Source organism: Tiliqua scincoides, chromosome 4 (assembly GCF_035046505.1).
Source record: "Tiliqua scincoides isolate rTilSci1 chromosome 4, rTilSci1.hap2, whole genome shotgun sequence".
NCBI classification, from domain to species: domain Eukaryota; kingdom Metazoa; phylum Chordata; class Lepidosauria; order Squamata; family Scincidae; genus Tiliqua; species Tiliqua scincoides.
Window position 1 is genome coordinate 27,346,429 of NC_089824.1, and position 23,991 is coordinate 27,370,419.

Sequence of the window (23,991 nt, forward strand, 5' to 3'; positions counted from 1 at the left end):
GATGGATATCAAAGGAAGCCTTCCATGTTCCGAGTTGGTTAGGTCTTCATCTGGTCGCCCATATTCAACGGGGCAGTCTGTCAACCTTTGACCACTTGTCAGATGCTACTTTGGTGATGCCTGCTTGCCCAGGCCACCCTCAGTGTTGGTTCTATAGATTTTAGAAGAACAAATACTGATTGGTAAGAGCACCTGTGTGTGCATTATTAACCAGCCTCGACCACTGTCCTTTCATTAGGTGTAGCCCCCACCTCATCTTCCCTGAAGATCACAGTGCTTCTTTATTTGCTTGTTTTGATGCTTCTTTGAATGCTTATCCCGACCCAGTCTAGAAATCTGGTGCAACAGCAATGCCATAAAACCAACTCTAAATTATAGACATTCAATCCAAATAGATTACTCACCAAACCCCAAAATATTAAAAGGACAGTATTTTGTATGCAGAAATCAGCATCCCCTGAATCGCCGCTCTCTTCTTTTGTTCTGAAAAAAAGAATGTTTCTAGTTCTCAAGAGGGCAATGTCTGGAAAAAGCTCAGAAGTCTGGGAAGCAGGAATGAAACCAAACTTCTAGTAGCCAGAGAGCAGGCCCTTAATGACCTGCATGATATGCTCCAAGACCTAGGGAGAAAATATTACTCACACTGAACAAATGAGAACCTAGTGGTTATAGCAATAAACAGGCCACCCAATCCTATGTAACTTCCCACACAGTGATGTAGCTATCCCAATGTAGCATGCACCGAATCCAGCGGGGAAATTTCAGCCTCTGAAGGTCTCCTTGCAGTAAGGCAGCGATTTTCAACCAGTGTGCCACAACAGATCGGCATGCCATGAACAGTTGGCAGGTGTAATTTGTTCCCTAGCCCTGGGGTAAGCCTGTACTAGCCCATCGGGACTACTTGGATCTGCACCAGCTCTATAGCTAGTGCAAGCCCACATGTACCTGGGTCAGGGGATCAAGGTCAGAAAGCAAAATAGGATGTCAATGTGTGCCACTGCCATAGAAACTGCCCACTTCTGCTTTCCCCTGTAGCATATATGGGGGGGGGGGCAAGAGGGACAAATGCCCTGGGCACCTGGCTTGGGGAGCAATGCCACACTGCTACCCTCTCCCACAGCACCCCAGGCACTCAATCCATGAGCACACCAATCTGAGGGCAGTCGCCTGAAGGACTTTTGCCCAGAGACATTCTAAAGGTCAGGGAAGCAGTGTGCTGCCTCTCCAACCCTCCAAAGGCCTTGTAAAGCCCTAGGAGGACCAAAAAACATTGTTTCCAGTTTCCATAGAAGGCATTCTGAGGACTGAGATAGCCTCCCCAGCCCTCAGAAGGCCTTCTGAAGGCTTAAAAACATCACTTCCAGAAGTGATTTTTTTTGGTCCTCCTAGGGCTATACAAGGCCTTCAGAGGGTCAGAAAGGCAGCACACTGCTTTCCTGGGCTTTAGAACACCTCTGGGCAAAAGGCTCTGTATGGCACAGGGGTGCTGTGGGGTGGGGTGAATGGGGCATTTGCCCCCTTGCCCCCCTCAGGTACACTACTGTGCTCGAATGGGGCAGGCTGTGAGGTTGGAGAATGATCCAAGTCTGCATTCTGTTTTGTCTTCTGAGCTGGAATGTTTTAACTCTGAATTAAACCAAATAACAGCACACTGTATAACGGACTGTGATAATGCTTTTGGCTGATCGTGGCTTAGGTTTGAAGCCTAAATTGATGAGGTCACTTCTGGCCACGACATCACTTCCTGGTTAATTTCATCACTTCCAGTGAATCCCAACAGACTGTCATTCTAAAAAGTGGGTTTCAGTGCTAAAACATTTGAGAACCACTGTGCTAGACCATACTGGCTAATCCTGACTACCAAAAGCCTACTGAGGGCCACTTCAATGTCATTGTTTTTCTACATGGAAAGCCATCACATGATGATAGCAGACATGGCTTTTTTTTCATTGCAAGTACAGGTGCTGAAAACTACACTTTGCTGTGGAGCCAGCAGTGCTGAGTGAAGCTCTTTGGGGCTTCACAGTGGAGGGCCCTCCCATGCCTTCAGAAGCATGCGCATGCACCAACAACCCATCATGGTGTATGGGAACCAGGCACTGAACCAGGTGACTGTCCTCTTCAATATCAAGGCCAGCCTTTTCATGAGGTGATTTAAAAGTATTGGGGGGGGGGGGAATGGGAGGGTTGAACAGAAGATGAATTCATTTGCCCCCAGCCCCTGTGTCTGCTACCCTTTCCAGCCTGCCACTCCAGTGGGCTCTCAGATTCTCTTCCAGCTCACTGAGAACAAGATGATTGTGTCAGCCCCACTCTCCCTCCAGAGCTGCAGATGGGCAGGCAGAGGTGATCAGGGGTGGGACTCCTTTCCTTTCCCTTTCTTGAAGCTCAGCACACAGCCTCCTTCCTTGGCACTGCTTCAGTTTCAAATGCACAGGAGTGGAATCTGCAGAGTTTCCAGCATGCATTGCTCTTCTTCATTAGAGACAGGAACAGCATGAAGGAGGGAGGCTGGGCACCGATTTCCTGGTAAGTGAAAGAAGGGGAGGTGCCTCTCTCCCCCTTGCTATCCATGAGGTGGGCATTCACTTGCTTATCTTCCCCTCCAGCCTTGCTTATCCCTGTTGGATAAGGAGAGGAGAGCATGCAGAGGCAGCAAAATTGGGGAGCTCCAGGCAACAGGGAGACAAGGTTCAACTGAACCTCTTGTTCAATACCTCTGCTATCATTATGGGAGATGGTGCAAAGCAGGACTCTCATTTGCTGGTGCTGCCCCTGCTCCCCACTGCCTCCAGGCCCCTGGTTGGCCAATGAGATGATAATGGAGAGCAGCTGCAGCAAGATTTGTAAAATACTGAGGGGGGGGGGGGAAGGACAGTCTATGGCTACAACCATTTCCCACTGCTGCCCAGTAAGCTAGCCTGGCTCAGAGCTCAATGGGAGGACAGTGGGGAGCAGGCAGCAGCAAGCAGCAGAACACCTTCTTTCTTTGGGACAGGACATTTGAGAATGAAATGGCACCATGAAGAAGGGATGATGCCTCACAGCTGCCCCAGAAAGCATCTTTACTGGCCAGGCAGTGCTTGAGAGCAATAATAATAATAATAATAATAATAATAATAATAATAATAATAATAATAATAATAATAATAATAATAAAACTTTATTTTTATCCCGCTCTTCTCCCTAACGGGACCCAGGGCGGCTAACAACATATTAAAAAACAGATTTTTAAAAACATTAATACAAGCAAATAAAAACATTTAAAAACACACACTACAGAGGCCATAAAAACAGTAGTCAGATTAAAAGAGTAAAAGAGCAGATCACCGAGGAATCAAGCCTGTAAAACTAAAAGATGTATAAAAAAGTTAAGAAGGCCAGAAATCAGAAGGCTTGTTTAAACAACAGTGTTTTCAGGCCTCCCCGAAAACTCTCAAGAGAGGGAGCCATTCTCAAGTCAAGGGGAAGCGAGTTCCATAATGTTGGTGCCACTACCGAGAAGGCCCTATTTCTTGCAGCCGCCCCCCGGACCTCCTTGGGTAGCGGCACTTGCAAAAAGGCCTTCTCTGATGACCTGAGAGGATGAGCCGGATTGTACGGGAGTAGGCGGTCTCTAAGATATCCTGGCCCAGAGCAGTATAGGGCTTTAAAGGTCAAAACCAGCACCTTGAATTGGGCCCGGAAATGAATGGGCAGCCAATGTAGCCCCCGGAGAAACGGACTGACAGAGTCAAACCGCCTGGCTCCGGTGACCACACGGGCCGCCGCATTCTGCACTAATTGTAGTTGCCGAACCGTCTTCAGGGGCAGCCCCACATAGAGCACGTTACAGTCCTCTAAGGGGATGTGTCTTTTCCCCCCAGTGCATTTACTAGTTGTGAGCATCTCCATGCAAGGGCCCACACCTCTGCCTGGCCAACCCCTGCAGGCAGGCAGTGAGGGTCTGCTGCTGCCATTGCTCTCAAGCACTGCCTGGATGAAAAAAGTCGCCCCATTTTTCTACACTGACCAAGCACTTTTTATGAAGGAGAAGCACAACCTCTGGTCATCAAACAGGCAATCAGGGAAGCATTTCCCCAACATACTCACGTTTCAGCAGCTCTCCAGAGGAGTAGAATGAAATAACTATGGAGTCCACCAAGATCAGTCCTCCTTCCATGGGCTCTTCTTTGGTTTGGAAGTTGAGTGTTAGGAGTAGGAAAGAGCTCATCTTGGCTGGCCTGTTCCCCTGGTTCACTTCCAGAAATTCTGGCCTGCGAAATGCGCTTCTTTCAAGTTCAGTTTCTAATCAGGTTTTGGACTCAGCTGCATGCCCAGAGAAGGAACACCAGCTGCCACCCCCCCTTCCTGAACCCTGCTAACCTTCACCCACGCCAGGAGGAATGAACTGGAGCCAAAGCTCACCAAGGCATGAGCAGAGTACCTTCCCTGGAGCAGGGGGGCAGGTGAGGCAGAGCCTACCCAACCTGAGTCCTTTGAAAAGCGCCACTGCCCTGTGAAGCGGCCAAGCACCCACACTTGTGGGTGCTTGCTTTATGAAGGACTCCTGCGAGGAGGCTCTGCCTCACCTGCCCCCCCACCTCCCTGCCCTGGAGTAGCAGCAATCAACCCCCCTCCCCGTCCAGCCCCACTGAACTCTAGTGGGGGAGCCTTCCAGATGGGAGTCTTTTCTTCTGCCCAGCTGTCCCCTGGGTTGCATGTCTGCACGCCTGGAAGTGACTGGGTGGGCGACGCTCTCTGCACATGCTCCAGCGGACTCTTGTCCTGCCGCTCCCTGCGTGAGAAGCGGCTCCTGCCCCCTTTCCCGCAGGCTGCGAGCGGGCGGGAGGGGGCGGGGAGGGGCGTGCCGGGGGCGGTCCCGGGCCGGGCTGTGGCCTCTGGCGCGGGGGGCGCCGCTCGGCTCGGCAGACGACCCGAGGGGAGCTGGCCGGCCGTGCGCGCCGAGCTCGGGCTGCTGCTGCTCGCTCGCTATGAATGCGGCCCGGGCGCTGCTCTGCGCCGGGTTCCTCGCCTGCTGCCTCTTCGGGGGGCAGCTGCCGGGCTCCCTGCAGGCCAGCATCCCCGGAGCCGCGCAGGGCACGCGGGGCCGCCGCGAGGGCAGGGGGCCCCGATCCCCGAAGGGGGGCCCGCCGCGCGCAGAGCCCCACGAGTACATGCTCTCCCTCTACCGGACCTACTCCGTGGCCGAGCGGCTGGGCATCAACGCCAGCGCCTTCCAGTCCTCCAAGGCCGCCAACACCATCACCAGCTTCGTGGACCGGGGCCGAGGTAAGCACCTTCCCCCGGCCGGATCCGGGCCCAATCCTGCCCATGCTTACCTGGGAGTAAGCCCCATTGACTACACTGGGGCTTACTTCTGAGCAGACATGCATAGGTTGGGGCTCTCAGCCCCCCCTAAATCTGCTCCCTCGAGGGTCCGCAGCCCCAATCGCCCCTTCCCTACTCCAGCCCCACTGACACCGCTCCCCAAGGCGGCCCCTGTCCTTCCCCCGCCCCATCGCTCTCCCGCCACCAGCATCCTCCAGAGACGTCCATCGGGAAAGGAGACTTCCCGGGCGCTCCCTTGGGCGCACTTTCTAGGGACCTGTTTCGGAGTAAGGTTGCAATCCTATCCACACTTACCCGGGAGTAAGCCCCATTGACTATAAGGAGGCTTACTTCTGAGTAGACATGCCGAGGCTTGGGCTCTAACAACCCACTCCTCTTCCTGTCTACTCAGAAGTAAGTCGTATTGTAGTCAGTGGGGTTTACTCCCATGTCAGTGTAGGCTTGTGATTTGAGGCCGATGGAACGCGGCGAGACTGGCTTGGCTTATCGGTCGGGCTCCTGTTCCGAGGAGTGGTGGGGCACCAGCGGACTTCCCGGACTGCGCCGGTGAAAAATTTAGACGTGAGTCTCGACTGTGGTTGTGAAGGAGACCAGGAGCAGCAGCAGCAGAGAAGGCTTCAGGGCGCTTCAAGCCAAGCCCCGCTTGCTCCCCACCCCCCAACACTGGGGCTGAAAGGCAAACTTGCAGCTCCATCTCGGCCTCCCGAGGCGGCCCGAAGGTTGCTTCTCCTCCCGAATCAGCCGCGAGTTCTGCCCCGTTTTCTAGGCGAGGGAGATCTATTAGGAACCGTCTCTGCTGATATCTTGAGGCCATCCTACCCACACTTTCCTGGGAGGTAAGCCCCATTGACAAGAATGGGCCTGACTTCTGAGTAGACGTGCCTAGGTTTGGGTTCTCAGGCTGCCATCCTATCCACACTTTCCTGGGAGTAAGCCTCATGGACTAGAATGGGACTGACTTCTGAGTAGACCAGGCATGGGATTGGGCTCTAGGCCCCCAGTAGGACTGCGGCGTTCGGAGGAAAGGCAGGCTCTGCGGATGGGAGTGTAAACGGCCCGGGCTCGCTTGTGGGAAACCAGCTCCAGCTCCTCTTTGGGGCAGTTCGGACCTGCTTTTGTCCTCCCTCTGCCAGGGCCCGGTGCTGTTGGGAACAAAGGCGGTACAGGGAGGGGGGGTTCTCCCAGCCAACCTACGGGTCCACTTCGGTGGGGGTTGGCAGACAGGCAGGCGGGCGTTCATTCCCAACCAGAAGCGCATAGATGTGTCCCGGCCATGTCCCGGGTCTTGAATGCCACCCTCCTCCCCTTTAATGTCTTGAGTTCGAATTACATAAGACAGAATGATCGTTCGGAAAATGATGCTGGCGGGGTCATCCCCGCGAGGCATGCCTCCCTCTCAGCTGTCGTGGGACACGCTTACACCCGAGTAACCGTGCACGGCGGGGCTTTCAACCCTTAGGGATTTTCCCACGGTTGCCAGCCCTCGTCCACCATACTTGACTCCAACGGGGCTGTGATATGACCGCAGTGTAGGCTTCCCACGACCACACGAGATCTGGGGATGGCCTGCATTCTCTTGACCCCCCCCCCCCATAGTGACCAGTTAGGGTTGGGGAAGGGGGTGGGGTTGGCTGTGCGATCGCTCAGGATCCTTGAGAGATCCCGCTCTGGGTTGTTTAGCTGCGGAGAGTCCTTAATGATTTGCTAATTAATTGGCTCTCCAGGAGGGTTGTTGGCTCGGGTGTTCTCCCCCCCCGCCCCTCCTGCTCTGGCCCCGCAGCCCCTCCCGACCTCTTCAGAAGTCTCCCCGTCCTGCTTCCAGGGGGCCTGGAGCGAGAAGAACCAGCTTCCCTTCCAGCTGGATCGGCTGGTTCAGGAGCTGTTGAAAGGGGGAGTGCGGGGGGGGGAGAGTCGAATCCACTGCCTGCACTGCACGGTCTGGCACTTCTTTGAGAAAGACCCGCAGGGTTTTGTGGACTGGTGAATTGCAAAGAGGGGGGCGGGGAATGGGCTTTGAGAGACAACCCATTACCTTAAAAAGCCTCACTTCTTCTTAGTGGCGTAGCTAGAGGGCGTGCAAAACGCTAAGTCTTGCAGGGAGCCTCACCTCAGCGTGCGAGGGCCCCATCCCCTTGGAGCCATTTCAGGCGGGGGGGAAGCAAAATTGAGACATATTACTCCCCCCCCACCTGGAATGACTCCGAAGGGGAGGGGCCCTTGCACGCTGAGGTGACGCTCCCTGCAAGACTTGGAGCCCAATCCTATCCACAGTTACCTGGGAGTAAGCCCCATGGCTATAATGAGACTGACTTCTGAGTGGACATGCCTAGGATTGGGCACTGAGTGCTTTGCATCCCCTCTAGCTACGCCACTGCTTCTTCTCCTAAGACAAGGCATGAATGACTTCCAGTCATTTTTTTCCTGCTTCTACAGTGCGTTTCTTTGCGGAGACTACATTGCAGCATGGACCCCGGGGTACATACATGTACATTCATGGACCCCGCGGTCCTGGCTACTTGTCCCCACCGTACGCTAGACGTAGGCTACCCTAACCGCATCGCTTTTCACCTTGTTTCTAGTCCAGAACGCGCCCCCCCCCCCCAAGTTAACAGTGGTTTTCTCTTGGTACTGCGAAAAAAACACCAACGGGTGTTCTAACCATCCCATTTGGCCTTCAGACTGCCGAGAGACCAGGAACCGTTTGCACTAGGAAAGCGACGAAGGGTGGAATCGTCTTCTGTTCTTCCTGGGGCTGATTAGACGCGCGTGTCCCTCCTTTTCTCGATCATAACTAGTGATTGGTGCTGGTGGAGCGGCGCCACTCCACCAAGTGGAGCGAAAAGTTAGCTGGTGGCTTTGGTACCAGTAGCGTAGCTAGAGGGGGGGGGTGCAAAGCACTAAGTTTTGCAGGCAGCCTCACCGCAGAGTGCAAGCGGCCCCTCCCCTTCGGAGCCATTCCGGGTGGGAGATCAAAACGGAGACATAGGCCTGGAATGGCTTGACGGGGAGGGCCTGCTTGCACGCTGCTGTCCTGAGGCTCCCTACAAAACTTAGTACTTTGCACCCCCTCTAGCTATGCTATTGCTTGGTACGATCCTTCAAAGGACAACTAACAGGGGCGATGTGATTACAGCTGGTAGTAGATGCGACCAGAAAGCCTCTAGAGAGGTTTCCTTTCTCCCCATCCGTTCTTCCTATCAGGTAGATTTGAAAAGCGCCGGATGAAAACTCTTCTCTCCCCAAGTAAATTCTTCACCTTCTCAGCCAGAAAACGAGCCCCGCTTCGTGTTCGCTTCTCCTTGAGACTGCCTGCTTGGACGGCAACACGCTTCTAGTTTAAATGCGTCTCTTAAGAAAGGAACGAAGACACCCCCTTGTAGATCAGTGAGGAGTAAATGTGGTTCTAAAGCGGGAGCGGGTCCTAGGCTGATCTCCTTTCCTGGGGACCTAGCTGGGAAGGGGGTGGGGTGGTGGAGTAGGGGGGAGGGCCCTGCGCCCAGGAGCCCTGGGCTGATGAAGGGGAAAGCCTTCCTTTTTCCTCTCACTGATTTTGATTTGATGTGTCACGAGCTGTGACCTCGTGCTGGACCTTCTGAGGGTTGCTGAGCATCGAGCCACTGATTGGAGCAGTTCAGCTCAGCGATCTAATTGAGTGTTCATGTCATAACACATCAAATATTGTCTAGTCTCCCATAATGAAGGGGGCGGGGAGCCAGCCAATCGCTCCTGGCCAGGGGAACTTCAAGAGAACTTCCGCTCCTCTAAAGTGGCAGGGTCCTTTCTGGCCAAAGGAAAACCAGGGCCCACCTCGCTGGGAGCGACTTGGCCCCCTCCCCTCCCCTCCCCCCATTAATGGGTGAGATGGGTTTGGATTTGGACTGTGGCAGCAGCAGCAGCAGCCCAGAGAGGTTTCTCTCCATTGACTTGTAGACAATATCAAGTCACTCAACGCATTCGGATGGAGACTTCTATTGACTTGTCTCCAAATTCTCTCTTCCGCTCTCCTGCTTGTGGAGATCTTGTCAATTTCAGGCGAGCCCTCCTCCTTACCCTTCCTACTTGCGGAGACCTTGTCAATTTCAGGTGAGCAGAAGGGAAAGCTGAGCACCGGGTGTGGTGGGGTCATTCCTACTCGTTGGAAATCGGTGGTTTCCTTATCTCTACCTCCCCCCCCCCGAAATTGGGAAAGGAATGCAAACTTGGGGGTTTCTCCCTTTAAGAATTGGTTAGGAAAGTCTTAAGAAGTACTAAAAGGAGCTCTTGAAGGAAGAGAAGACACCATCCTACTTTTTCTTGCTCCCACGCCCCCCACGAATCAGGTCATTCGAAACCCCAGCGAAGGAGGGGAATGGGAGCTCGGGAACACGCCCAGACCTCATTTCCCAGGAAGACGCTCCGAAGCCAGAGATTTAAGCTGCCATTTCAGAAGGGAAAAAGTGCCCTCCGTTTAAATCGGTGAGATTTTCAGCCCACCAGTGAACGTTCAGTACTGGGAGAAGAAGGGCGGTCGGACTGGTGAAGGAGCCACCCCAAATTTGGTTTCTGGGGTGATGATCTTTTTAGGACAACTTAATAATGAGATCAAAGCACTGTCATTATTTGTGGCTTTTCTTGGGTGGAAAAAGCGTTTGTTTGGAAAAAGATGGGGGGGGGACTCGTTGGCTTTACCCTCGGCACTTATCACCCACTGCCACCCCTCCCAGTGATGGTGGCGAGATCAGACAGGACCCCGCTGGATGTAGGAAAATTACTGTTGGCAGATTGTGCTCGCTCGCTGGCCTCGGCCTCTCTTTTCTCTCTCCTCTCCCTCCCCCCCCCCCCCCCAGCACAGAAGCTCTCCAGGAAAGCAGGCCAGTAGGGGCAAAGGCAGAACGAATAAAGAAACACAAAACACCTTTTAAGGCCCCCTTTTTAGAAAGGCTGGAAGGGGGCAAGAAGTTCCCAGGGGATGGGGACTGCACCCTTTGAAATGGCCTCGGATGAGTTTGTCTTCCGAATTCCTCCTCCTCCTCCTCGAAGTCGTCCATGTCCTCGTTTCTCAGGCTGCCTGGGCTTTGCAAGCGGAGGGAGGTAGTCAACGTGGACTCCTCATCCACAATGCCCCCAACCATCGGGAAACGCCTGTCCCCTTCCCCCCGAAGTTCACGCGTGTCTACCACGCCATCCTCGACGGGAGGGCTTGCAAGAAGACGCGCCATCCTAGGCAGCTTTACTTGGAAGTAAGTCGCAGTGTGTTCAGCGGGGATTACTCCCAGGTAAGCACGCGCTGGATCGCAGCCGCAATAATCTCCATCCAACTTGGTCCCAAGAAACGTGATGACCACAGCATGATTTATCAAGTACCACTGAGTACCGTGAAACTTACTTCCTAGTAAGTGGGGGGTGGCAGACCCGGATTGTGCCACCCGACACGTGATAACAGCTGGAAGGGTGTTCATCAGAATCTTCCTTGAATACGAATCTCGTGGAATACAGAGGAGCTCAGAAGTCATCTGCCAGTCACATCGCAAGTTTGTTAGGATCGCTTTGAAAGGCTTAAGATCCTAAATATTTAAGATCTTCTGATTTTGAAATCATTTCCCCCAAGAATCGGGGTTGAGAATCAGCTTGGGGAGCAAAAAAAAGGCTCCTCTTTGACAGCCCCACTCTTTAGATATAAGATGTTTAAATTCGAAATTCAAAACCCAAAAGAAATGGACTTTATATTAAACTCATCCTACGCTACACGTGTCTCTCTCCTTTTGAATTGCGCTGGTGTGAATCGTGTTTATTTAGGTGTTGCTGTGGTCAATATAATGCTACGTTCGGAATAGCAGGTTTATGAGCCTTCCTTATGCTTGTTTACTCGGAAGTAAGTCCCTTGGAGCAGAATGGAAGTGCCTGCCCAGGAAGTATGTGTGAAATGACAGTCGCGTGTAGAAACAACCCCACCTGCTACTTTCGACGTTGGCGTGGGGATGAAGGCATTGAGGCTGCAATCCTCTCCGCACTCACCTGGGAGTAGGCCCCATTATCTATAGTGGGACTTACTTCTGAGTAGACATGCATAGGTTGGGGCTGTGAGAGTCCTGAGTGTGAAGGCTCTACCTGGAAGAGGAGAAAGCTCATCCGGTGGTGGACTTTTCTGTCGAAACGGAGGAAAGGAAACCCGTGTTCAGACTTGTGGCACGTTCAGACGGCTTCGCTGTGCCTCTTCTAGTTTTTAATAAACGGACCTTAGGGGTGGGCAGAGGGCTGTTGTTATTGGGGGGGGGTGTCTATCTGCAGTGCAAAAAGGTGGCGGTGGAACAGGGGTCCCTCTTGCAGATTCTATTCCTCGAGGGCAGGCGGCGGCTGCCTTGGGGGGTTTGCTCAACCCGGCTCCCCGGATGGGGTTGTGGTTGGCGAAGGAAAAACAAGCAGCAGGGAAGTATTTTCACGGGGACGGAGGGAATTCGCCGCTCTGGAATGGTTGGGTGGCCTTGGAGGGAGCCCCTGATAAAAAGGCTTCGTCCAAGGCTACCCCCCCTCCCCCCAGATCTCAGACAGGACAAAACTGGAGCAGGGCAAGGAGAGCATTGGCTCTTGATGATACCAACGTTGTATGCAAACTGTCTGGTTTGTCGTCTGCATCCAGCCTAAGTCCTCATTTTCATGTCACAACGGACTTAAAGTTTGGAAGCTGTTAAACAGTGCAGCCCTACGCGTGTGTACACGCCTAAGTGTGTACAGAACTGCAGCCTATGTCTGGGGGTGGGAGAAGCAGAGAAAAAGGACGGGAGAATCATGGTGGGGAGGGCTGTGTTTGGGCGGCTGGCTCTCTGGGCAGTGGTAAGTGCAGGGGCCTGGACGGTGTCGGTCGGTTGGGACTCGCGGCGGGCTGGCTGGCTTCCGAAGGCAGCTGAGACAAGCGGGCACCTCGTCCCTCTGCGAGCCTGAGCAGCGCTCCTTGCTCGATGTGATATCAGAGTCCAGTCTTATGCGTGTCTACTCGGAAGTAAGTCCCATTGTAGTCTATAGGGCTTACTCCCAGGGAACTGTGGATCCTGTGCACACTTATCTGGCCGTAAGCCCTATGGACTATAATGCAACTTACTTCTGAGTAGACAGGCATAGGATTGCAGTCTTAGGCTCAATCCTAGCCATACTTATCTCGGAGTAAGCCTCATTGGCTATAATAGGATTTACTTCTGAGTAGACATGCACAGGATTGGGCTCTTAATCCGCAGTGAAAACGGGATTGCCCGCTCCGATGCCCCGCCCTGTGGCCCCTGCGCCCATGGGGGCTGCTTACTCTTGAGGAAGTGGGCCAAGCTGGCGTGTCTTGGACTGCGATCCATAGATACGGGTGTGATTTACTTCCGAGCAAAACAGGCAGAGGCTTGGACTGTAGATCACCGCGTTGGGCCTCGGTGGACTGCTTTGGGATGAAGAAGGGGTTTAAACTGGCATTTAGAACCAGACCTGACCCTATCGCAGGAGGGGGTTTGGAGAGACCGGCTTCTAATGGCACTACCTGGATGGCACTGCTAAGAGTTCAGCACCACTGGTAGCTAGGGCTGGCTGTATCTTTTGAGACTCGTTCGGAGGTAAGCCTGGTTTCATTTCCTCCTGCATACTCCGTTTGGTTGTGTTCAGTTTTTTATGCCCGAGTTTGTGTGTATGCACACGTGCACTTGTATATATACAAGTCTGCCTGCTGGATTTCACTTCATGCCTCTGCTGAAGTGGACTGTAGTCCACAAAACAAATAAGTCGTCTTTAAAACGCCACAGAGCTCCTTGTTGTGTTTGCTGGAACAGGCAGGCTCCCCCTCCGAGTGTAGCTTATCCCATTGATGATCCCCCTTCTTCTGCCTTCTGTGGGCTCCAGTGCGGGGTTATTACCCAGTGAATTTCGTCTGAACGCACATCCCCTGCTCCGACGCTCTAGCGCCACTAACACCCTTCTGATTCTGAAAATACTCGGTGTTCTTAAGCTCCCCAAGTCCTTTTTTTCGCTGGCCCTTCCTCGGAACAGCCTACATCGTTTCCCCGGGAGCAACTGGGATAAAACCCTGTTCTCACGACGGATTCAGCCTGCGTGAACATAAGAACATAAGAACAGCCCCACTGGATCAGGCCATAGGCCCATCTAGTCCAGCTTCCTGTATCTCACAGCGGCCCACCAAATGCCCCAGGGAGCACACCAGATAACAAGAGACCTCATCCTGGTGCCCTCCCTTGCATCTGGCATTCTGACATAACCCATTTCTAAAATCAGGAGGTTGCACATACACATCATGGCTTGTACCCCGTAATGGATTTTTCCTCCAGAAACTTGTCCAATCCCCCTTTAAAGGCGTCTAGGCTAGACGCCAGCACCACATCCTGTGGCAAGGAGTTCCACAGACCGACCACACGCTGAGTAAAGAAATATTTTCTTTTGTCTGTCCTAACCCGCCCAACAGTCAGTTTTAGTGGATGTCCCCTGGTTCTGGTATTTTGTGAGAGTGTAAAGAGCATCTCCCTATTTACTCTGTCCATTCCCTGCATAATTTTGTATGTCTCAGTCATGTCCCCCCTCAGGCGTCTCTTTTCTAGGCTGAAGAGGCCCAAACGCCGTAGCCTTTCCTCATAAGGAAGGTGCCCCAGCCCCGTAATCATCTTAGTCGCTCTCTTTTGCACCTTTTCCATTTCCACTATGTCTTTTTTGAGATGCGGCGACCAGAACTGGACACAATACTCCAGGTGTGGCCTTACCATAGATTTGTACAACGGCATTATAATACTAGCCGTTGTACACTAGTGAACAGCATAAAGGAGCGACCTAGGGAGTATTTCGTTGATTGGTGTATTACAGTCGCCTCCAAGCTGACAAGTAGGAGGGAACCTCTTGCTCCTGTGTGTGGAGAGAGCGCTATAGGGATTGTAACCCCCCCCCCCCCACACACACACCATTCAGACGTTCAACTGAACGGGCGTCAATGGGTGTGTGTGTGACTTAACAGTTCCCCGAAGGCACAGCTACTTCACGTCCAAAGCCTTCTCGCCTTGTTGTAAGCCCTGGCTCCAAGAAGCGGAGGACGGTCCAGCGGGACTCTGAAGGCGCTTCTGCCCAAGTCGAGCCAGTGCAGGCGGCTGGAAAAGAAGTCAGGGGAGATTCTCCGGAGTGGATCGATCCCATATGGTTACTCGGAAGCAAGGCCTCGTGCTTCCAAGCGCAGTTTGCCTGGGGAGGGGAATCCAGCTCCTGCTGTTAGATCACTTTGCTGGCGAGAGAGAATGGGCTGAGGCTCCAGTCCTAGCCCTATTGACTATAATGGGACTTACTTCTGAGTAGACATGCACTAGGACTAGACAGGCTTGGACTCTGAGACTGTTAATTCTCCAAAGCTTTCGAAATGGGACGTTTCGCGGTGGCGGAGCCAGAGGGAGTGCAAAGCGCTAAGTTTTGCAGGCGCCTAAATGCTCCGTGCAAGCAAGGCTCCCCCCTTTCGGAGCCATTCCGGGCAAAAGGCAGTGGAACTCCGGGTCAACAGGCGCAAGACCCGGGCTCGGCTATGTGGGTCCGGACCCCGCCAGTGGCCCACAGCGTTTGCTTTGCAGACCGGGACTGGCCCATGACTCCTCTTGTAGTTGTTTGGGGGAGGGGGATCCTGGAAAAGGAACCAGGATCCTACGCCACTGAGGGGGACAGCCTCGCCTGGCCTGCGTAAAATCTAGGGGATTGGGTCTTCCTCCTTTTCACTGCCTTTGATGGGAGGGAGGGGGATCCCTTTCCACTCCAACGGGAAGCGATCTTCTTGCCAGGCTCAGGGGGTGGCCAATCATTTTCTGCACCGGCATAGCTAGAGGGGGTGCAAAGTACTAAGTGTTGCAGGGAGCCTCACCGCAGCGTGCAAGCAGCCCCTCTCCCCACCATGGCTCCGAAGGGAAGGGGCGGGGAGGGACCCTTTGCACGCCACAGGTGGGGCTCCCTGCAAGACTTAGTGTCTTGCACCCCTTCCCGCTACATCACTGCTCTGGAGTTCCGCGTCTTCAGATCTGGTCGGGTGGGTCGTGCCATAAAACCTCCTGGAGGCGAAATGCCATACAGGGCGCAAGGGCCGCCTGGCTCTCCTTGCAGCCTGCAGAATCTCCGCCTCCAGGCAGCCCCCCCCCCCCGCAAGACCTGTCCGTCCTGTGACTGTGCAGGCCCCCGTCCTCCTGGTTCGCAGCCTGGCCCCAGGAGGACCCTCTCCGGGTTGTGCTGCTGCTTAGCCGAGGCTTGAAAGAGCGGCCCGGCTGTGTTCGGGCTCTTGGAGCTCCGCAAAGGAGGCGGAAGGGAGCGAAAGCAGCCCACTGCAGAAGCTTGAGGGCTAGGGGCTTGGCGTGCCAATGGATGGGTGGGGCTTGCATTAACCCCACCCAGAAGGGAATACAATGGGAATTGCTCCAGAGTGGGGGCGGGGAGATAGACCAAGCCTCAAACGAAGGAGTTGTGGGTACAACGAAATTACTCTAGGTGTTTGTTCGATTTTAAAGTCGTCTTCAGGGCGGAGAACGTTGTGACTGGCCAGGCCCCCACCTAGTAATGTTGGGGTGGGAAGACTCAAGAAAGCTGGCAGGGATGCCTGCAGTCGAGCAGGGCCGAGGGAATTTAAGTCGACTTCATTGCCTCAGTGAGTAATCGCAGTTGGGTAGAATAATACCTGCGGGCTATTCCACAGGCTGCAATCCTATCCACACCTGCCTGGGAGCAGGTCCTATTGACTTCAATGAGACTTCTGAGTAGACATGCATAGGATTGGGCTAAGCCAACGCCAGTGAGAAGTAAGTCTCATTGAAGTCAGTGGGGCCTACTTCCAGGTAGGTGTGGATAGGTTTGCAGCCTAAAAGCTGCTGTTCTAAGGGCTCTTAGTAGGGAGGAAATATCATTGAACACAGTGGGGGTTTATTTATTAGTAAATACGCATAGCCTGTTTTGGTAAGGTCCGATCTGTGCACTAGGAGCGGAATTCACCCTGGTTACCTGTAAACTTGTAGGGTTTTTCCAACGGATACTGGCTGAATTTGAAACATCGAATGAAATTCATGAAGCCCTGCTGAGCCAGGTCCTAAAACTCTGCTAGCAGGATCGGCCTTTGGGCTGAGTTAAGGCTGCAGCCCATCCACTTGAATCCAGGGGGGTTGATTTCTGAGTAAAGACGCCTTAAGATTGGAGTGTAAACGTCTTTGCAGCCACAGTAACAAACAAGCCCAACCGATTTCAGAGAGAATGACGTCCTCGTTTGCTTCAGGGATCGCACTGCAATCCAGTAGCGTAGCCAGAGGGCGTGCCAAGCAAGCTCTAAGTTTAGCAGGGAGCCTCACCGCGAAGTGCAAGCGGCCCCTCTCCTTCGGAGCCATTGGGAGCAAAAATGCCTCCTTCGAAGGGCAGGGGCCGCTTGAGGTGAGGCTCCCTGCACAACTTGGTGCTTTGCACCCCCTCCAGCTACGCCACTAGCATTGGCCTCCGTTTTGCCCCCCCCCCATGGCTCCGAAGGGGAGGGGCCCTTACAAGCTGTGGTGAGGCACAACTTAGCGCTTTGCACTCCCTCTAGCTACGCCACTGCTGTCTGCTTCAAGCTGCCGCCCTTCATCTACTTGCTTGTAAGGAAGGTCAAGGGCAGTCCTCTGAGATCCACGTACGGCATTGAAGTGCCCGGTTTCACCCCTTCCTCTCTAGGGGCAGGCGGGCGGGATGCCGTTCCAGGCTGAAATCTGGGACCACCATTAATGGAGAACCACGACTGGGGACTGAACGGTCTTTCCATGAAGAAATGACCGCACGGAGCCCCGCGGTGACCCACGGCTGGAAAACGCTAGTGGGCTTTGCTGCGACGTCACCATCACACCTCGAGTTCCAGGAGTTCGTGAATTCTGTCATTTGGCTGGCCTGACAAACACTTCGAAAGACACTCAAAAGGCTGGGGTCTGAATGGTGCAAATGAATCCTCCTTGTTAATCTGCCACCAGTAGATCTTCAAATTTGCAGGTGGATCTCATAGAACAGGGACGTGTGGTGGATGGAGAGGCAGAGCCTTCCCACCAGAGTCCTTTGAAAAGCACCACCCTGCTGCCGCGTGAGGCACCCACAACCCAAGCACAGAGTGCCACAGGTGGTAGCACTTTTTGAAGGACTCTGGTGGGGAGGCTCTGCCTCCCCTTCCACCGCCTCTGGCTGCCCTTTTCGAAGGATTCCGGTGGGGAGACTCTGCCCCATCTGCCTCTCTACCCACCTCCTCAGAGGTGGCTTCGTTTTTCAAAGGACTCCAGTGGGGAGGCTCTGCCTCCACACACACCACACATCCCTGTCAGAGAGGCATTCACACGTTTGTCTGCCTAAGACTGAACATAGGTGTGACATAAATTTCATGATAAATTGGAAGCCCACTGCTAGCATTTGGTTCCATGTGTTTTCTCCCTCTTCCTGCAGCCTGAACCGGTAGTAGTTCAATTCTGACCTCATTTTACCTCCAGTTTCTGAGATCCAAATCGAGGTGCAGAAGTATGCTTGGAGTCTGGGCTGCACTCCAAAAACATGTGAAGAAACCAAAGAATGAGAGAAGGACTCTTGAGGAGATCTAGAAAGAAATATTTTATTTATAAGTAAAAATAACCAGTAAAAACACTCAAAGTTTATATATTTGCACATGCTTGCAGACTGCAGGAGCTCAACTCCTTGCAAGGCAGTTAGCAGCTATCCTGCAAGCTGCAGGAGCTGAGATCTTTGCAGGATAATTAGAGCTACAGTATCTGATTTTTGAAGAGCCCAGGGCTTGGGGCGATTGTTATCTGATCTTTCCATTACCCTTTGGTGACCCACCAAAAATCAGGTTTCGACCCACCAGTGGGGAACCACTGCCTTAAGGTACATGTTTTATGGATCTTTTTTGTTTTTTTTTAAACCCTTTCTCAGAATGTTAATATGGAGGACAGTACTTAATTCCCAGAGTGGTGCTATTCAGCACATACAATAGCTGCTCTTCTTCATTCTGTAATCTTTCTGTATGTGTTTCTTCAAAGAAAGAGTGTGGTCACAGATGGGAGGTGTGGCTAAAGGCTAGGAGAACAACAGCTGTGCCCTTCAAGTTCCAAATCCCTTTTCACCCATGAAGTGGGCTGGGTGACTTTTTCTCTCTCTCTCAGCCTAACCTGCTTCAAGGAACTACTGCATGGGGGGGGGGGGAAACAGCAGGAGGGGAGAAAGAAACACCAGATGGTTACTGAATGAACCAGGTTGTGATGGGGATTCTTTTCTCTAAAGCTGCAGTGGTTCTGAAACTTTTCAGCCCCTGGAGGCATTAACACTTCTAAGAGGAGTCTTGGGGATGCCTACTGGTGCATGCATGGAGTCTTGGGGAACTCCAGAACATGCGAAGAGTGGCGTAGTGCTGAGCCCAATGTGAAAAGCTGGAATAGGAGAATGAGGGAGGGGAGCCACAAACAAGAAAACCAGGCTGGGGCAGATGGCAGCCATTTCTGATGTTCTCATGGAGCCTCTGAAAGAGTCTAGGAGCTCCAGGGCTCCTAGGGGCACACTCTAAAAAAATGCTCCTGTAAAGGATGTCTGAGTATCATGGGTAGCCCAAACGTAAGGCTGAAGCTGTTTCCTAGTTCCTTAACTAAGGAGCAGTCTCCTGGTTGGGGGTGGTGGTGGTGGTGGTATGGCCCAAATCTTATGTTGACATGCAGACTATGCAAACATCAGCATAGAGTATTTGTTTGCAACAGAGACAACTGAGTTGATTCTCAACTTGTTTGTCAAAGGAAAGTGGGTGCATTCCAAAGGGAAATTTTTCCAAGGCATTTGGGGCATACGGCCCCTCTTGTCCACTGCAGGTGATCATAAAGAATATGTTCAGGTCATCCAAATCTCAGTGTGACAAATGGACCCCAGTGTACTGGTAGATTTCCTTCTGGGAGCACCATACAAAAGACCTCTCTTTGGCCATTTTGGGTTCCATGTTTGGAAGGGAATCTCTTCAATAAGAGTATAGGAGCATCCTCCAGCACTCATGGGTGCCACTGATCTCCCCATCCTGACTGAAATGGACCATCACTGTGGCTGAAATCTTGTGAGCCTTACCTAGAAAGAACCATGGAACTTAATTGGACTTTCTTTTGAGGAATAAGGCACAGAATTGGGCTGTGAGTCTCCATTCTAAATTGATTTAGAATTTAGAAAACACACTTACTTGATTTACAGCCTAATCCCATGTATGTCTACTCAGAAGTAAACCCCATTGTGTTCAATGAGACTTACTCCCAGGAAAGCACGGATAGGATTGTAGCCTCAAAAATGTTTCCAAGTAAACTGTGATTCCACTGAATTATACACAGAGATGAAATCCACAGCCCAGTGATAGTGATTACTGAATTCATTTTGAGGGGCCTGGATTAGCTGTGTGTGTGTGTGTGTGTAAAGGAAGCCAGTGAGAAGCAATGTATTTGATTCCCTGTTGATGTCAATTTGGGACATATATAGGTCTTGGTTCCCATCAATCACCTTTCTCTCCCCCCCCCCTTCCCAAGACCTTTCAACCAGGCCTCTTAACTTTCAAAACATACTGATTAGGAATAGTACAGTGACCTTCGCAATCAATAAATAACCAGGCGCTTGTAGCCATTCCAGCCTCCCTTTCACAGCTTGAGCTGCAGCGTGGGGCTCACCAGCACAGGTTCTGTGGTGACACTTTTACTGTTGAAATATATACAGGCTTTTTACTAGCTCTTGGGGGAATCCCAGAGGCTGGGAGAATTTTTGTATTTGCTGGCTTGTAAACCTTTTTATTGGAAAGGAGTTAAGGGGGGAATCTGGTTTGCTTTTTGCAGCCTGTATACCTTGTACACAAAATGTGTCAAAAAAAAGAAATGCAGGTTTGTCTCAGATTGGCTGGGATCCCCTTCCTCCCTCACACACACTTAATTGGATTCTGAAAAACAAAGGAAAAAAAAGAGGACAGATAACAGCCAGAGAGTGGATCTGTCTTTCAGGAGCCTTGAGTTTGTTTTAGCAAAGTTTTGGGGACATCACTAAGGGTTCAGGCTGGGAAACTTGTTTCAACTGAATACTCCTGCAACTTTCCTCCTGGATCCTCTCCCCTGAATTGTTGAGAGAAACATAAAGTGATCTGGAGCACAATGCAAAGAAAGTTTAAGAGTGCTGAACGCTCCTGTTTACTTAGAAGGAAGAGTCAGTGATTTCAGGTAAACTCACTTTTCAAGTAAGGAGGGAGGTAGCAACATTAAAACATTCTGCCCTAGACTGATGAGTGATGAATAACTTAATTTGTTTAGCCTCTAAGGATGTCAGCCCAATCCTATGCATATCTACTCAGAAGTAAGTCCCATTAGAATCAGTGGGGCTTACTCCCAGGAAAGTGTGGATAGGATTGGCCTGTTTGGCTTTGTATTTTCCACATTAGGAAACAAATCCCAGTGATTTAACCCATTTTTGCCTGGCCCACAGGTGCACACATTTTATCCCTGTTGCATATATGCAAAGTTCAGCAGAAATTGTTTAAGCTATTTCTTCCCAATGCAAGCCCAATTGTTTAAGCTATTTCTGCATATATGAATCAGGGACCAAATGTGTACACCTGTGGGCTGGGCAGAAATGGGTTCAAATGGACCAGGCTGAGGCTGAAATCCTATGCACACTCACCTTGGAGGAAGAACTACTGAACAAAATGGGACCAACTTCTGAGTAAACAGGCATAGGATTGCAGTGTTACTGGAAGCCCAAGGCTATGCATGTTTACTCAGAAGGAATTCCCATTATAGTTGAAGGAGCTTACTCCTGGGAAAGTAGGGATAAGATTGCAGCTGGAGGCTGGAATCCTATGCACATTTACCCTGGAGGAAGAACTGCTGAACAAAATGGGACCAACTTCTGAGTGAACAGGCATAGGACTGCAGTATCACTGGGAGCTCAAGCCTAGGCATGTGTGCTCAGAAGGAAGTCCCACTAGACTCAGTGGGTCTCACTCCCAGGGAAGCGTGGGTGGGCTGGGGCTGCAGCGTGCTCGAGGCCTGTGGCCACCTCTCTCAAGGTCTTCCTTTCTTCCCCTGCAGAGGTGGAGAGGTCAGGCACTGGGCCCGGTAACTGATGCAGTCCCGCCTTTTGTCTTGCAGACGACCCCTCGCCCAGCGCCCTGAGGAGACAGCGGTACTTGTTCGATGTGTCCACGCTGTCGGACAAGGAGGAGCTGGTGGGAGCGGAGCTGCGGCTCTTCCGCAAGGCCCCCGGCCGCCGCCTGGGGCTGGCCCACCTGCAGCTCTCGCCCTGCCTGTCGGGCCGCCTGCTGGACTCGCGGACGCTGGAGCTGCGGGAGGAGGCGGGCGGCGGCTGGGAGGTGTTCGACGTGTGGCGGGCCCTGCAGCCCTGGAGGAGGGCGCAGGAGCTGTGCCTGGAGCTGCGCGCCGTGGGGGGCACTCGGGGCGGGGCGGCGGGGCAGCCGCTGGACCTGCGCAGCCTGGGCTTGGGGCGCGGCGCGCGCGCGCAGCAGGAGAAGGCGCTGCTGGTGGCCTTCACGCGCTCGCGGCGCAGGAGCCTCTTCGCGGAGCTGCGGCAGGGCTGGGAGGCGCGCTCCGGGGGCCGCCCTCGCCGCAGGCGCACTGCGCGCCACGGCAAGCGGCACGGCAAGAAGGCGCGCCTGCGCTGCAGCAGGAAGGCGCTGCACGTGAACTTCAAGGAGCTGGGCTGGGACGACTGGATCATCGCGCCGCTGGAGTACGAGGCGCACCACTGCGAGGGCGCGTGCGACTTCCCGCTGCGCTCGCACCTGGAGCCCACCAACCACGCCATCATCCAGACGCTGATGAACTCCATGGACCCCGCCGCCACGCCGCCCAGCTGCTGCGTGCCCACGCGCCTCACGCCCATCAGCATCCTCTACACCGACGCCGGCAACAACGTCGTCTACAAGCAGTACGAGGACATGGTGGTCGAGTCCTGCGGCTGCAGGTAGCCGGAGAAGAAGTGCGCCTGGAGAGAGCGCTCAAGGCTTCGGGGTGGCCATGCGCGCCCCCTCCAGGGGGGGGTCCTCTGGGGCTTCTCCCTGCGCGCGCCTCTTGGAGATGACCGGTGCGCATCCTTTGGCGGCGCGGGGGCTTCTGCTCTGGAGCAGCTGGAGGAGGAGGAGTGCAGGGGGCAGTGAGCTGTCCCTGAGGAGGCTCCGTAGCTGGCAGCAGGAGGGAGGAGCCTGCGAAGACGGGCCTCTGGCACTGGAGCTCTGGACAAAGGAGCAGGAGGCAGGGCCGGTCAGGGGACGTCCCCCGACTATCTCGCTCCTCCTCTCCCATCTGCAGAGACCTTGACTGGCCAAGGAAGGAGGTCTGCTGCAGCCCTTTTCCACTCAGATGTTGGAGGGGGCAGGAGTGCATCCGTTTCCCCCAGTTTTCAGGAGACTCTTGTGTGATCTCATTCACCCCTCCACGTAACAGGGCATGCGCACTGGTTTTCAAAGGGGCTGTTTTTCCGCCTTTCCTCCTGCGTGAGGAGCACTCACAGGTGCTGGCGACCCTTGTAGGAGGGGGGTGTCCAGGTGCTTTCATCTTCGAAGAGGTAGTGGAGCCCTTTTTCTTGCCTGGCCCAAGGGGGGGGGGAAGAGAAGGGCACTTCTTCAAACTCAGCCCATGTTAATCACCAACAGCCCAATCCTATCCACACTTTCCTGGGAGTAAGCCCCATTGATTCTAATGGGACTTACTTCTGAGTAGACATGCATAGGATTGGGCTGTAAAGCAATTAGGCCAGTGGTGCAGCTAGAGGGGGTGCAAATGGCACGATCCTAACCAGGTCTACTTAGAAGTAAGTCCTGTTTTGTTCAATGGGACTTACTCTCAGGGTTAGGATTGCAACCTAAATCTTGTAAGGAGGCTCACTACAGTGTACAAGGGGCCCCTCCCCTTTGGGAGCCATTCCCAGTCCCACTGCCTGGAATGGCTTGGAGGGGCTCCTTGCGGGCTGCAGTGAGTCTCTCTGCAATACTTAGTGCTTTGTACCCCCTCTAGCTGTGCCACTGAATTAGGCAGGAGAGGCACTCTGCTGTCTGGGAGTGGCATGGGGAAGACATTGAAGGAGCAGATGTGGTAAATTGCTTCCATTTTAAGTGCTGAATCGTTTCCTTCTCAGAATTATCTGAAAATCTAGACTGCATTCTTTTTTTAGCCTCTACCTTTTTCTCTTCCAGCATGCTCAGGTCACATTCTTAGGTTCCAGCATGCTAGCCATGCTAGAATTTTTGCAAGCGAGCTGGTAAAGGTGGCCGCCACCATGCTTACATCACTTTCGCCTCTTTTCTATCAAAACAAATGCAGGAACCTGTCAGGAACATGGCTTTCTCCATAGCGTATGGAGTGTATGGTGAAAACCATGCACCGTGTGGTGATTTCAATGAGGGAACACTGTTTTGCTGTATTTAAAATAACCATGCTGGAAGCATGCTAGCAACATGCTGGGAACGTCACTTCTGCTTATGTTTCAAGCTAAAAAAAGAATGCGGCCCTAGAGTCCCTTAAAGAGAAGCGGTTTGTTGAGAGCAAGCAGAACACCAACTGGTTTGTCATAGAAACAAAGAGTCTCCTGCTCCACCCTCTTAAGATAACCAGGCTGAAGTGGCCTCACTACTTGGCCTCCCACAGCTACAGCATGATTCTGGATTGTAATTACCAG

The 23,991-nt window shown here is 52.9% G+C and overlaps 1 protein-coding gene across 1 annotated transcript; it reads left to right on the forward strand.

Annotated features, from left to right (window-relative positions):
* The first annotated feature begins 4,973 nt into the window (after positions 1–4,973).
* GDF6 (growth differentiation factor 6) lies at positions 4,974–22,285 on the forward strand. Its single transcript, XM_066625545.1, has 2 exons — positions 4,974–5,271; positions 21,450–22,285. The coding sequence occupies exons 1-2, from the start codon at positions 4,974–4,976 to the stop codon at positions 22,283–22,285; spliced, it is 1,134 nt and encodes a 377-aa protein (XP_066481642.1).
* Positions 22,286–23,991: the final 1,706 nt, after the last annotated feature.